The following is a 15,470-nucleotide window of genomic DNA, read 5'->3' on the forward strand; positions in this document are numbered from 1 at the left end:
CTTGCAAATATTTATTCTTCAGTGAAATAAATTTATAAAAGTGAGGTAAATTATAAATTTTTTTAAGATTTAAAAATTGCGAAAAAAGTTTATATATGTACATATTAATCTTATTGGACCTTGGGTTGGCAGCATGTTGGCAGTACTGCGTATCGAAACTGTCACAACAACAGATGACGTTTGTCACAACTTTTAAAAGTTTTTATACATAGTTTATTTTAGTTTTGTTGTATAGATAAGTATGATAAAGATACAAATAACCTTGACTGATTTATAATAATAGTTTTTAAAAATACAATAAGCAAAAGTAAACAATGAATTTATGATAAAACTGTGATATGTTTAATGACATAAACATAATAAGGAAATCGGATTCATTTACGCCTGTTACACAATTTATATGAAAAAATATAGAAATAAGTGCAAATATTGCAGTTAGTCATTTTGTTGCTACATTAGATTTTTCCCAGTGCAAATAGCAAACCGTGTTGATCATTATTTTATCAAATAGTATTGATAAATACCGCAGCAGTCCTTATCTCGTTTAGTTGAAATGTGCCAGCCACTATGAATAATTAGATATTTCCCCTATAATAATAAAAAGATGAATAGTTACAACAGGATAAACGGTAAGTGAATACATTTTATAGCTTTATAAATACAAAGCTTGAATAAACTGTAAAAACTTTAGATAAAGTGTAATAAAAAATGAAGTCTTGTAAATTTTAAAGGAATTATTTAATACTGTTATTAAATACTTTATTACAATGATTTTATTTGTCTTTAGGGTGTTTAGTAACACCCCAATACCCATCTGAACAGTAGTGTTCATTGTTGTGATAGTAATAAGACAGTAGGTGTGGTGTGTAGTATGTAAAAATTCCTAAGCATGAAAAAGTATTAAATTACTGTTTGTTATCTGTAACACAATGATGATGACTAATTGATTTTCATACTGTTAAAATAATCCATATGTATGGATTTGATTATACAATACTATTTTACAAGGCTTATTAAAATATCTCCTATTGAATATTTATACTGTGTTCTATAGAGTGTTTCACATTAAGAATGAAACTTTGCTTAGATAGACCAATGTATTTCTTATGGAGGATAGAAGTGTGCTGATGCCATGCTGTACTGATTGGAATGAATCGTATATATCGGCAGTTGAGTAGCCACCCGCTCCGAGAGGTTTAGCAACATTGATCTCCATAAGTGCAATGTTCTGTTCTTAACGTGAAACAAAGTATAATCTAATTTAAGTAGATATTGTATATAAGAGATAATGTAGGAATATGACAGAACTATTTATATCCCTCCAGCGGACAGATGAGGTCTGTCAGGCCTTACCCTTGTGGAAATACTACCCATATCCACTAGAGCAGAGGTTCCCAATCAGGCAGCGGCACACTGATGTGCACTGAAGTCCCTGTAGGTGTGCCGCGAAAATCAAGCCACGTGGGACATGTTTGAGTTAACAAACAATTGCAATGTTGAACCAAATCTGTTGCACGGTCCCAATAGAGCTCCTAAATAATTTTATTACCGAGACTACCACATGGTACAAGTTAATAAATATACGTAGGTATATAATAAATATACGTGCCTATGGGATTTTTTTATTTCCCTATGGTAAAGTAAACTCTGTTCTCTGCGACTAAGGCATACAATTCTGTCCTCATAAGGCTTGCTAAAAAGTTTGTACTTATATGTTTGCTCATGATGTATAACCAAGTCTTTTGCATTTCTGATCTAAACGTAATCTTTCTGATAAACGATTTAACATTATAAATTTATTTATAACATTTTTAGGTTATGAATCTATTGAAATTCATAACTTGCAAGAGGTATATAACGAAAGCTGTGATGCAGTAAAATTTAAAATATGGGGTTTGCGAGAAGACAGGACCAGAAACTTTCTATACCACTTTGGATGTGTGATACTACTTGGTATACCGTATTTACTGTTTTGCTTTTATCCCAAACTGAAGAGTGTGAAGTTTAAGAAAGCTCCTTTGGAAAGTGCTACAATATTGCTAAGTGAGTATGCTAAAAGAGTAATATTTTATTTAAAAAAAAATTAAATTCCATAATTCAAAAGATCCTAAAATATGCTAGATATCCCCTGTGTGTCACTTAATTGAAAAAAATATGTTTTCTCAGTAATATTCTTCTAAGAAATTGCGGCAAATTCATCAAGTTAATGGTTTTTGTGTGAATATAGGATTTTATGTAATAAATGGAAGCTATTTACCAAGTTTTATATACTTCGCGTGTTCTTCGTCTGTCTATTTGTCACAACATACTTCCCCACTAGCTAGAGATCTGAAATTTTTACAATAGGCCAGAACTCGATGACTGTACAATATCCAACAGCTTTTACATGGATGTATTGAGTTTTATTTGTAATTTTAAGTCATTTTAAATTTTATATGGTAAAATTACTTCTCATTTTTCTCGAAAGATGGCGCTACTAGTTTTCTCAATAGATGGCGTTACTTTCTATGTCATGTGAAATTTTCTATTTATTTGTAACCACTACTGAATATTTAAAATTGCTTTGCTAAATTGCTTCTCAAAATTAAATATTTTATTAATATTAAAAATTCTAAAGTTCTTGTTATAAAATATATAATAAAAATATATGTTATAAAATTGTGCTTCTTTGATTTATATAATTTAAATTGTTTTAAAATATATTGTTCACTTTCACTAATACGTACAGTAATACTATTTTTTCTTTTCAGTAACAGACAATTTTGGGGTATCTGAGTATGTTACAGTCCAAAATGAGATAATATCACTTCCAAATGTGACTGAGCTTAGGTATTTTTTATATCAGCATACCAAATATATTTGGCATTGCGAAACCAAATCTTTTGTAACACTCCAAGTTTTCATGCCAGCAAAGACTGTTGATGAATATTTAAATGACACAAATGGGTTAACCTATGAAGAATACATGAGCAGGTAATGACTATTTTATGAAACTTTTCGAGTGTTTTTTTTCAATTGTGTACCAAGTTTTTTCTTCAATTGTTTTCTTGGTTACTACACACACCGGCAAAATTAACGGAACACCTTAAAAATGGTACATGTTTGATGTCTCGAATTTCCTAAACCTGTTGTCCGGTTTGAGTGATTGTTTTAGTATGTAAGCAAATTTATCAAGAAAGAAAATGTTAATAAAGTCTAGGGCTACAATTGAGTTTTAATTTAAATATTTTATGTGTGCTAGAATCAGCGGTTTCCAACCTTTTTTAGCTTGAGGCACACTAACTTAAAAACTGGTTCAGCCACGGCACACTTGGGTAAATAATTTCTATAATGATAGTGAGTATAATTAAATTTCGCGGCACACCTTCAGGAACTTCAGGGCACACCAGTGTGCCGCGGCACACTGGTTGGGAACACCTGTGCTAGAATATTCCACAGGGTGTTCCGAACTTTAAGGAAAAAACGCTGGACGGAAGGGCCGCCCGAGAACTTTATCGTACCGATCTATTATCGTTATCGTACTAGATACTGGCATTCTATAAAAATAAAACAGTTACTCGTTATTTTGATATTTTAGAGACACCTTGTATACTAAAATAATTTATGGTTCTACGCATCATTAATTCCTGCATTTGAGAAAATGTTCGATGCTTTATTTCGGGGACATACTATAGATTAGATTATTGCATAAATCAATAGAATATTAGTCATACTTTCATTTCAAATTAGTTCATTTTTCAGAGAAATTAATAGTTTACAATATTTGCATTTTCATTATATTTCTATTACGTCAGTCAATGTGCGAGAGTAAGAACAAGATATTACCTCCGAATTCTATCCTACTGCATAGATTTTAATGAAATTTTGGGAGTAGCCCAATCTCCTAATTCAAAGTCTATCCTATATACTATGGCGCTTGTATTATGGGGGCGCTTCCCACCCCTTCTCGGGAGTGGAACATTTTTATTTTCGAATTACATGGAGAAAAAGGAAGATTTTTAAGAAAATTTTAAAATGCGCTCTATAATTTGATCTTATTTTTTTTCAAAAACCTTTCATATTAAACCCGTCGAACTTTTTGAAAGTAGAAATAACACTATATTAAAAGGTATTGCAGAAGAAAAACGATGCATTTAAGTTCTGGTGGATGAGGGGTTAAATATATGTACTTATTATGTATGTACGTATTTTCCTTAAAGTACATTAGTCATATATTTTTTTGCACCATATCTCGCTTAGTTTGAATGTAACCGACATTTAACGGTGCTCGTTTTAAAGGCCTTTAAACACTACAAAAGGCGTTTGTAGCATTATACACCTAAAACCTACCGTTTCTCTGTTATTTCAAGTTGAATACACCAATTTGAGCATGCACCAAAAAACAAACTCTTTTCACCTACCATATCTCTTTTTTTTGTATTATAAATAGAAGATTTACGAAGGAACGAATCTCTTTGTTATTTATAATTTAAAAAATGTTTTATATAGTATTTTTACTTCGATGCATAGTTTTTAAGGTATTCACAAAAAACCTTCCGAACGCATAACTCAGAAAGTATGGAGTTCTCAAAAAAAAAGTATAGTTTTTACTTAGAATTAGGTTCTCTAGCTACTTCCGTGGTTATTTTGACCAACAAATTTTCCACCCCCTTCGAGGGGTGGGAACCGCCTCAAGATAAAAAGCGCCATAGTATATAGGGTAGATTTTGTTTCTTGAGCTATTCCCTACTTACTGTGAAAATATCAAGTACATCGATGTAGTAGGATGGAATTCGGATCCAAATACCCTCATTGACTGTCCCATAATAATGCTCTGCTATGATCGCGTGTGAGAGGACGCACACAAAATTATAGCAAAATTTCTATTTACTGTAACTTTTCGAGTTTTTGAGCTACAGCAACGAGTTTTATGTCATTGGAAAGGTAATTTTGCATTATTTTAAAATATGTAAAAATATACAGGGCGCATCTAAAAAATTACGATTTTTTTTTTCATTTCCGGTTCAACCGGAAGCCATATTTTGGGTAAAATTTATTGTGATAATAGATAATAAAGTACCATATATGTCTCCCAAATTTAAAATTTTAGTTTCTATTACAGAGGAAGTTACGGGCACTCGAATATTTTTTTATAAAAAATTCATAACTACCTTCCTATGGGCAGTTAAAAAATCTGACTAAAGTCATTCAATTTACTGATAGGATATCAAAAATATATCCAAAATAAACAAATTCCTTGGAGCCATTTTTGAGAAAATCTAGTTCAAAGTTATGTCGAATTTTGACCCCTTAAATATAGGCAACCCATAACTTTTTCTGAAAAACGATAATATTCTTCTTATAGCCCCATCTTTAGGCTACATAACGACTTTTTCAAATTAAACTTATCTTAAACAAGTTTTTAGATAGGTAAGGAAATGTATCGGGTGGGCGATCGGCCATGTTGGCCGCCATTTTGAATTTGGAAATGTCAAATTCCGTATTTCTATTTACCTACCGATGAGCTAACATTGAGTTAAATTTCATTCATTTCGCTCAAAATTTGCAAAAATGGGCCCCAAATATCCCCCCTATTTCGGCCCCCATTTGAGAGGTTTTTGTTAAAAGCTTAGTTTCTCGACAAAATTCTCTTAAACTTACTCATATCGAATTTCATCGAAATTGGTCCAGTAGTTTTTGCTGGGCGGTGGCGACATACGTACGTACGTACGACATACGTACGTACGTACGTACATACTTCCGAAATGTTTTTTTTATTTGCTTTTTAGACTCAGGGGGACTCAAAACGTCGAAAAAAAGTGAAATCTGAAAAATTGTTCCACGATCCTATAACTTTATCTATTATACTACGTATATGGTACGATAAAGTAAAAACACAGTATGATTGTTACACCTGGTAAAAAATTAAATTTAGCTGTCTAGCAACAATATTACTACATCGATTTTCTTAAATAATAAGGCTATAGCATACTCAAAATCACTCAGCATTAAAAAAATCACTCAAATCGTACAACAGGTTTAGGAAATTCGAGACATCTAACATGTCCCATTTTTAAAGGTGTTCCATTAATTTTGTCGGTTAGTGTATATAAGTCAACTATACAAGTCAAAATTTTTCTTGACTTCTTTATCTCTTTCATCTTCTTCTATTTCAAAGCATTTAAAAATGCTTTTTTTCAGTTGCACAATAATGTTTTTCTGGATTACACAACTTCATCTACAAATTCTACCCAATACGTCTTCGTGGATTTGTTAAGGACATTCAAATCAAATGTCTCATATTTGTTGACAAAACTCAAAGTTAAAATTTGATGTTGTAGGTTTTGGTTGAGTTGATAAAATTTTTCAAAAATCGCCGGTCGCTTCAAGCGTTAATTCTGAGAGAACGGTTCATTCTACACAAAAAGTGCTAATAACAATTTTTGTTCAAAATTATCTCAGCTCCATTTCTTGTGTGAAACATTTTTTTACGGTTTTTAGAGATCTAGAGAATCTCTGACAACTGTAGTATAATGTTTTATGTTATTTTTAGCTTAGACTTGTATGGAAAAAATAAAATTGAAGTAGAAATAAAATCCTACTCGACTCTGTTTATCGAAGAAGTACTAAATCCATTTTACATATTTCAAGTTTTTTCTGTGGTGCTTTGGTTATGCGATGATTATTTACTATATGCCTTCTGTGTCGTCGCTTTAACGATATACTCCAGTGTTACATCTTTATTACAGACACGCAGGGTAAGTAGTTGTTCTTTATCCATCCATGTTGAATTGGCAAAATGAGAATTTGAGAGATGCAGTTTCAACAATATGGCTGCTACCAACTGTTAAAGTTAGAAGTCATCCCTTTTGGATAACCCTTTAGAAATGTCATTTATGTCATCCTTTTATGAGAGTCTAGGGATATAGTTGATCATAGATGTAAATATAAATAGAATATAATAGAAATATGCTTTATTGTCACTTTATTGTCACAATTTTACAATTTTATGGTCAAAGCTTACATAGAGTCAAAAAAATAACAATAACAAATACAATTTACTGAAATTAGATAAATCTTCAATATTAAAAAAAATTAAAGTTATTAAAGTAAAGCAAGAACAAAATATATGTATTGCAAAATTTATATACAGTGATAAGCGCGCTAATAACCGGCAAAATAACACAAAAGATGGACAACATTATATCTTGTGAAATAAAAAGAGATGAAACTAGTAGGGGTGGAAATTATCGATATAAACGTATAAATTAATATTACATTACATAAACTTACGTGCATAGAAATCGGCCCACTTAAAAATTTGGTCATTTTTGATGTCTCATATTTCCTAAACGTGTTGGCCGATTTAAGTGATTTTTTGAACATGTTATAGCCTGATTCTTTAGCAATAGCACTGTAATAATAGTGTTGCTAAACAGGTAAATTTTCATTGTATACCGGGTGTACCAATCAAACTGTGTTTTTTTCTCAAAGTTCGCATCACCCTGTGGAATATTCTAGCATTTATAAAATACTGAAATTAAAATACAACTATAGCCTCAGGTTTTTACTCCCTTTTTTGATTCATTCGTTTATGTTGGATAATAAAAAAGTTAGGTACTTTAACAACTAGACATGTTCTTCATCAATACACGGTGTTTCTAAATAAATGCCACAAACTTTAAGGGGTAATTCTGCATGAAAAATAATGACAGTTGGCTTGATAAACGTATGTCCGCAAATGTTTCGATTTCGAGATACGGGATCTTTAATTTTTTCTTACAAACTGACGATTTATTTTATTGCTTTAAAACCGGTTGAGATATGCCAATGAAATTTGGTGGGTTTTAAGACGTAGTTATTGCACATTTTTTGACATACAATTAAGAATTTAATATTCACCATTAGCGCGCAAACGTGTAATATGACTGATCATATTACCCGTTTGCACGCTAATGGTGAATATAAAATTATTAATCTTATAATCTGCAATAACTATCTCTTAAAACCTACCAAATTTCATTTGCATATCTCAACAGGTTTTAAAGCAATAAATAAATCGTCAGTTTGTAAGAAAAAATTGAACATCCCGTATCTCGGAAAGGAAACATTTGCGGACATACGTTTATTAAGCCAACTGTTATTATTTTTTCATGCAAAATTACCGCTTAAAGTTTGTCGCACTTATTTATAAATACCGTGTATTGATGAAGAACATGTCTAGTTGTTAAAGTACCGAACTTTTTTATTATCCAACATAAACGAATGAATCAAAAAACAGACTGTTAAGAAAACCTGGGGCTATAGTTGGGTTTTAATTTCAGTATTTTATAATTGCTAGAATATTCCACAGGGTGATGCGAACTTTGAGAAAAAAACACAGTTTGATTGGTACACCCGGTATGCAATGAAAGTTTACCTGTTTAGGAACAATATTATTACAGTGGTATTGTTAAAGAATAAGGCTATAACATGTTTAATAAATCACTTAAATCGGCCAACAGGTTTATTAAATATGAGACATCAAAAATGACCAAATTTTTAAGTGGGCCGATTTCTATGCACGTAAGTTTAGTTTCCCACCTTTAGAAGTCTGTGACAGGAGTATTTTATAAAAGTCTCATGTCACAGTGACAATTGTTAGACTCCTACGATACGTCTAAAGGTGGAAAACTGTGTAATGCAATGTTAATTTATACGTTTATATCAATAATTTCCACCTCTACTAGTCTCATCTCTTTTTATTTCACAAGGTGTAATGTTTTCCACCTTTTGCGTTATTTTGCCGATTATTAGCATGCTCATCACTGCAGATTGCAAATTAAACATACAACAAAATAAAATATACAAACATAGGAACTAAAAGTTAAAAGTTTAAGCTGCTGCATGTGACACCCAAATATTCGCGGTGTGCAAGTACTTGGAGGGGATACGAGAAACGATCGTGCGCGAATAGCGGAGAAATATTGCAACTTTCTTAAATAATTCATATTGTCAATTGAAATTGTCAAATTGACGTATATTTCATACCTACTGTCATTGAAGAAGAAAAATTATATATTTTTCCACAATATTGATATGATATGCAAATATAATATAAAGGTAAATTTAATTAATTGTATTTTGCTTGCTGTAGTGCTACTACTACTATTACTAATATTTTAATAACTAATTTTATTTACTACATACAATTGTTTACGTTTTAATATCATATCCTAAATCTTATTTTTTCTTCGTATTATTTGTTTGGACTATGGCCTTGACAATTATCCAGTAACCAGGACTAATATAATTGGACAATATTCGCTCCGAGCATTAACAAAGTGTCAAAGCAAAATCGACCGACCTGCTCATGGTGGCGGTTTTTTGAAATTTTGTAAGGACGCTTTGTGTATGTTTAAATGGGTCATTTAAAAAAAATACCGTGCTACGCTAGTGATATGATGTATTAGTATTAATATGAACAGAAAATAAAAACGCACTTCAAAACAATATCTGATATAAATTCTTCACTTTCCAACAGTTTGATTATGTATACATAACCTCACTATCGCAGTTTATGTCAATAAATCTTTATTAACGAAAAAGATAATATTTTTGTTGCTCTATAAATTACACTATAAATTAATAACTAATGAATTCTAACAATTGTATTCGGTTATTATCACTATAAAATAAAATATTCAAGTTTAACCCGGGAGTAGTCGCGCTCACTTCTGTAACGTGAATAGCCGCGTGTTAGCTTCTATCTCAAAATACGAATTTAAATAGGAGTTTACAACAAATTTTTATTTTATAGTATTTTTATTTACTTGTTATGTTAGAAATATTATTTCTAACAATTATTAAAGCTAATTGGCTCTCCCCAAAGCCATAAATTCCACAAAAAGAAGAAGAAGAAATGAAAAAAAATCCTACGCATTACTACACCCTTCCTCGAGGCACTTACGAAATTTTTTCAAAATTGTAAAATTTTTCATCAAGTTATCGCGTAAAAGGATAAAATGTGGGATTCTATCTAACGGCGCGACTACTCGCGGGTTAATAAAATAATCCCATAAGACTCAATTGTTAAAACATCCTTACAAAATCTGACAGCGTGTCACGTGATTGTAAATAGAGGGGAGACGCACGGGGCGAATAATTAAAAGTGCGAAAAATGTCGCTGAGCGTAGAAACCAGGTGTCGCTTTGCCGAACTTGCACGGTCCCAATAGATGAATATACTTTAGTTTACAAAACGTAGAATGTTTCAAACACACACGTGTTTGAAACGAGATCAGTATCATTGGCTCTAACCAGTTGTTTTCTATTATCCAAGTAAGATTGAAACCAATTCAAAGAAATGCCTCGAATTCCGTAGAAATTTAGTTTTTTTTTTATCAAAATGTATTGATTTACACAATCAAAAGTTGTAACGTTGTCGTTGTTTTTGATGCTTTAGGTAACAAAATTCAGCCGAAGACAAAGGTTCGCTTTTTAAGAGGATCGGTACGTATTTTCGGCTGCAATGCTATTCAAATGGGGATTGATTTTTTTCGAATCCTGAGAAAACTAATAAGTATTTTTAAAAAATTTAAACGCTGAATGAAAGATTACGTTATTAGCGAGGGCCGAAAGTCCCTGAGAACTTCTATAATGTTTATTTTAATAAGTTACAGGGGTGAAAAACTAAGAGAAAATTTAGTGTGATTTTTAATTTCAAATATCTCATTCGAAAGAAACTTCTTATATATTCTAAGGGACTTTCGGCCCTCGATAATAATTTATTCTTTCATTTTGTGTTTAAATTTTTTAAAAATATTTATTAGTTTTTCAGGATTCGAAAAAAATAGACACCATGTCCGTGAAAATCGAACATTCGCTATCTTTGTCATACAACGCACTCATTCGAATATAATGTTATGACAAGACTCAAGACAGTGACAAGTAGAGATGTGTCCGACCCGCTATTTTGATATAGCAGTTCATTCTGCTACTGCTTTTTAACGCTTTTACGATGATAATAAAATCAGTCAAAGAGTTGTTTATTAAATAGTATTGATAGTGTATTTGAAAAATAATTGATTTAAGGCGTACAATTAATAAAAAGTTATTTATTGTTTATATATAATTTATGGAAAATCCAAGTATTTCAAGTCATTAAAGTTCAAATAAAAGTATTATTTTATAAGAGTTTGTTCCGATAACCTTAAATAGGTACGAGTTTAGCTATAAAGTAAAGTCCCCATGGTGGCATAAAATGTAGTAAATGCTAATGATTCAAGTACGTACTACATTTTTGAAGATTTCACTACACTTAAAAAGCATTTGCTTTTCTCCGTAGTATTTGCTACTATTTACCAGCCTACATAGAAGAATGTACTACGCTTTTGAAGTATGTGCTTGTTTAGTAGTATTTTGCTACAGTTTAAGTGAAGTTGGTGGGTGGACGTCTTCGGCGTAGGTATTTTTTTGTTACAATATGGCAGCATTTATGAATGTGTGTCATAGAAAAATTTACAAACTAAGAAGAAGTTTCTTAATTTTTGGGGTCATTCTTTTATCAAATAAAATTTAATAATTGTGAAGAAGATTAACAAATAACAATTGTTCATTTTTATCCTCGCGTAACTCTTTTGTCGCTTCGGATCTGAGTCACTCATTTTTACTCATGTACAATTCTAATAATTTGGTACGTAAAAATGTGAATTCACAAATCACAAGCACATGGAAAACTAATTCCATCACGATTGGTGTAATGCAGACACGGCTGGCGTAACGCTTTGTAGTAGATACTTCTGGTCAGTAGTAGGTACTTCTGTTGTGTAGTAATAAATAGTTTACTCCTTTAAACGAGAATAAAATTTAATGCGAAAATTATTGGTTTACCGATAGATTTTATAGATCATATTTTCACTATAAATTTAAAATTAATTTGAAAAATAAAAAAAGTAATTAATTTGATTTATGTAAAAAAATTACTTACTTCAGTTGAGCTAACCGTCTATTTCTTCGCTTTTCAGTAACACATTTCTTATAACAACGTCCCATATTTTAATTTGCGCAAATAAAGAAATAAATAAAGTCTTTATAAATTAATTGAGTAATACTACATTTATACAACGCGGTTCTTCACATGTTCAAACCTTATCTAAGCTTTCCATGGTAACAGGACATTATTAAAATAACTTTACAACTTTTTTTCTTTTTCGACTATTTGTATGGTATATAAATAATGGTAACCACTGAATACATAATTAGTGAAAAAATAATCCTATCATTTATACAAGTAAAGGTTATCCAAGAACATTCAAAAACTGAACGAAACCGAAATAGCCATCTCTACCTTTCTAATGACAATGTCACTGTCAACCTAATGTTTACATCTGCAGTTTTCATACCAGTGAGAATTTTACTACACGTAATTTGCCGTGTAAAGACAGAAAAAGTAGGGATAGCCGTAAAATATTTGCGAATTATGTACCCATAGCCTTAAGATATTTTTATTTAAAATCAAAACGTACAAATGATAAGGTAATTAGCCTTAATTACTACTCGTTAATTTCGTTAATAAAATATATTTATAACCTACGAATCGAACATTAGGTTCGGGTCGATGTGACGATATCTGGTACATGAATGAATACTACCGACGATTGCGTGGATTAGGAATTACATTTATTAATATGAAACGGATGCATAAGGATAGGATATCTCGCTCACCTCGCCAGAGGAAAAGACATGTAGGGAAATACGATCACCGCTCGTATGAGAATAGGTAAAAGGAAAAACCGTCGGATTCGTTCAGCGCACCAAAACGACGGCGGAAAATGGTCGGGATAACTCATCTCTTAGACCTCGTTGTTGTTTATTATTCTTCGATCAACGCTCCAAGAATAATAATCAACTATGCTTTTCGTTCCGAGTTTTATATCGCCCGAGACGGTGCAAAAACACGTTTTACTTATAGTCCAGGGCGCATCTGTTTTGAGATGGACGTTGAGAGGTGACTCAAATGTTTTTGCAGAAATTACTTGAAAATAAATCAAATAATAATATTTGAGTTATCCTCCCTCTCAAAAAGGTCCGGAACATTGTTTAAATAATCAAAATGTCAAAAATTGAAGGAAAAATTCGATTTTTTTCTTCGTTTTTTGATTATAACTTTAAAAGTATTCATTTCCCAGAAAAGTTGTACTGATATAAAAGTTGCGTAATTAAATTTACTACAATATAGAATTGGTTAAAAATTTAAAAAATAGTCACCCTAGTTGCAAAATGGCAATAATTGCGAAAAAACCATACAAAAACACGTATTCGCATTTTCCGTTTTTCAACCATTTATGCTACACTTAGGACCTTCATATTTCATCTAGAAAAACTTTGATACTATAAAACAAAACTGTAAATTTCATTAAGATCGGTTTAATAGATTTTGCAAAATAAATTTTGAAATCCAGCTTTCGCAAAAAAAATTTATTTTTTCAAAATGTTACAGGACTAAAAATAAAGCAGATAGCAAGTTGAAATTTTTTTTGCTTATAGAAGTGTACTGTACCTTTCATTTGCAGTTTTCAAAATTAAAATCGATTAATTACCACGGCGTCAGAAATTTTTTTAAATAAACAATAATTTTTGGTGCTACGCGCAGGACAGCGGTGTTCGATTCACACAAGTTGATTTCCACCAAAATTTCTTCCAATCTTTATCTAATATATTATTTTTTTACTCTATATTTTGTTGTATTTTAATATTTTAATTCCACAAAAATCAAACTAATTTTATTATTGTTTGTGAAATATTGTTTAAACAATTGCATATGTTTAAAAATAATAAACTTTTATTATTTAAGTTAAAAAATATGAACAAAGAAAGTTTTTGCTAATAAAAGTGTTATTTCAAAGGGTAGAGTATTTTTTTTATTTTGCAATAAACAAATTTATTTATTTATATCGAAATATAATAAAAATTAAAATGTATCAATAATTATCAAAGGTCATTGGAATGCCTAATCAGAGCAAACTATACGCTAACCTGCGCGTAGCACCAATAATTAATGTTTATTTAAAAAAAATTCTGACGCCGTGGTGTTAATCTATTTTAATTTTGCTAAATTGCAAATGAAAGGTACAGTACACTTCTATATGTAAAAAAAATTTCAACTTTCTATCTGCTTTATTTTCAGTCCTGTAACATTTTGAAAAAATGAATTTTATTTACGAAGGCTGGATTACAAAATTTATTTTGCAAAATCTATTGAACTGATCTTAATGAAATTTATAGCATTGTTTAACTGTATCATAAAGTTTTTCGGGGTTAAATATGAAGGTCCTAAATGTAGCATAAATGGTTGAAAAACGTAAAATGCGAATACTTGTTTTTGTATGTTTTTTTCACAATTATTGCTATTTTGGAACAAGGGTGACTATTTCTTAAATTTTTAACCATTTTTATATTGTAGTAAATTTAATTACGCAACTTTTATGTCAGTACAACTTTTCTCGGAAATGAATACTTTTAAAGTTATAATCAAAAAACCAAGAAAAAATCGAATTTTTCCTTAATTTTTTGACATTTTGATTATTTAAACAATGTTCCGGACCTTTTTGAGAGGGAAGATAACTCAAATATTATTATTTGATTGATTTTCAAGCAATTTCTGTAAAAAAATTTGAGTCACCTCTCAACGTCCAAATGTATTAATATTTTTACAGATGCGCCCTGGTCTATTAATTCATTGACGTACTCTAGACGATAAAATTATATTACCGTCACAAAGCTTTGGCATAGGCACAGAAAACATGGCAGTGTAAAGATAATTTATTGTTAGGTGCTTGGTAAACCTCATGAGCCACGTACTTAAGGTCTTTCTGCGTGTGATCCATGCGAGAATATATAAAAGAATCGAAGAACATTTGGGCGAAACTCAATTTGGCTTTAGAAATGGACTAGGTACACGAGAGGCCCTGTTTGGGTTGCAGGTATTAGTACAAAGGAGTAGAGATGTAAATGCTGATGTGTACCTATGTTTTCTTGATTTCGAAAAAGCATTTAACAAAGTATCACATACTAAGATGTTAGATGTTCTAAGGTCAACTAATATTGACGATAAAAATCTAAAAATCATTGCTAACTTGTACTGGAATCAAAAATCCACAGTTAGAGTAGACGGTGATCACACAGAAGAGATTCAAATCCAACGTGGAGTAAGACAGGGATGTATTCTTTCACCATTAATTTTTAACATTTATTCAGAAAAGATGTTTGAAGAGGCACTCAGTACTACACAAGGTGGAGTTGTGATAAACGGGAAACTGATAAATAATCTCCGATATGCAGACGACACTGTACTAATTGCCAGTAGTGATACCGAATTACAATATCTATTGGATTCTGTGGTAGCACAGTGCAATAATTATGGTCTCCACCTTAACATCAAAAAAACAAACTATATGGTCGTCAGTAAGGATAATGTCATCGATGCTGGAATTCACGTTAATGATGTACAAC

The 15,470-nt window shown here is 31.0% G+C and overlaps 1 protein-coding gene across 1 annotated transcript in view; it reads left to right on the forward strand.

Annotated features, from left to right (window-relative positions):
- The first annotated feature begins 230 nt into the window (after positions 1 to 230).
- Positions 231 to 15,470, forward strand: part of LOC114349503 (polyamine-transporting ATPase 13A3) — a 71,120-nt gene continuing 55,880 nt past the window's right edge. The window contains exons 1-4 of the mRNA XM_050646381.1: positions 231 to 629; positions 1,816 to 2,043; positions 2,751 to 2,973; positions 6,533 to 6,737. Of these exons, the coding sequence (XP_050502338.1) occupies positions 605 to 629; positions 1,816 to 2,043; positions 2,751 to 2,973; positions 6,533 to 6,737 (681 nt within the window). The 5' untranslated portion in view covers positions 231 to 604. The remainder of the gene's footprint in view (positions 630 to 1,815; positions 2,044 to 2,750; positions 2,974 to 6,532; positions 6,738 to 15,470) is intronic.

Source organism: Diabrotica virgifera, chromosome 3 (assembly GCF_917563875.1).
Source record: "Diabrotica virgifera virgifera chromosome 3, PGI_DIABVI_V3a".
In the NCBI taxonomy this organism is placed as follows: Eukaryota; Metazoa; Arthropoda; class Insecta; order Coleoptera; family Chrysomelidae; genus Diabrotica; species Diabrotica virgifera.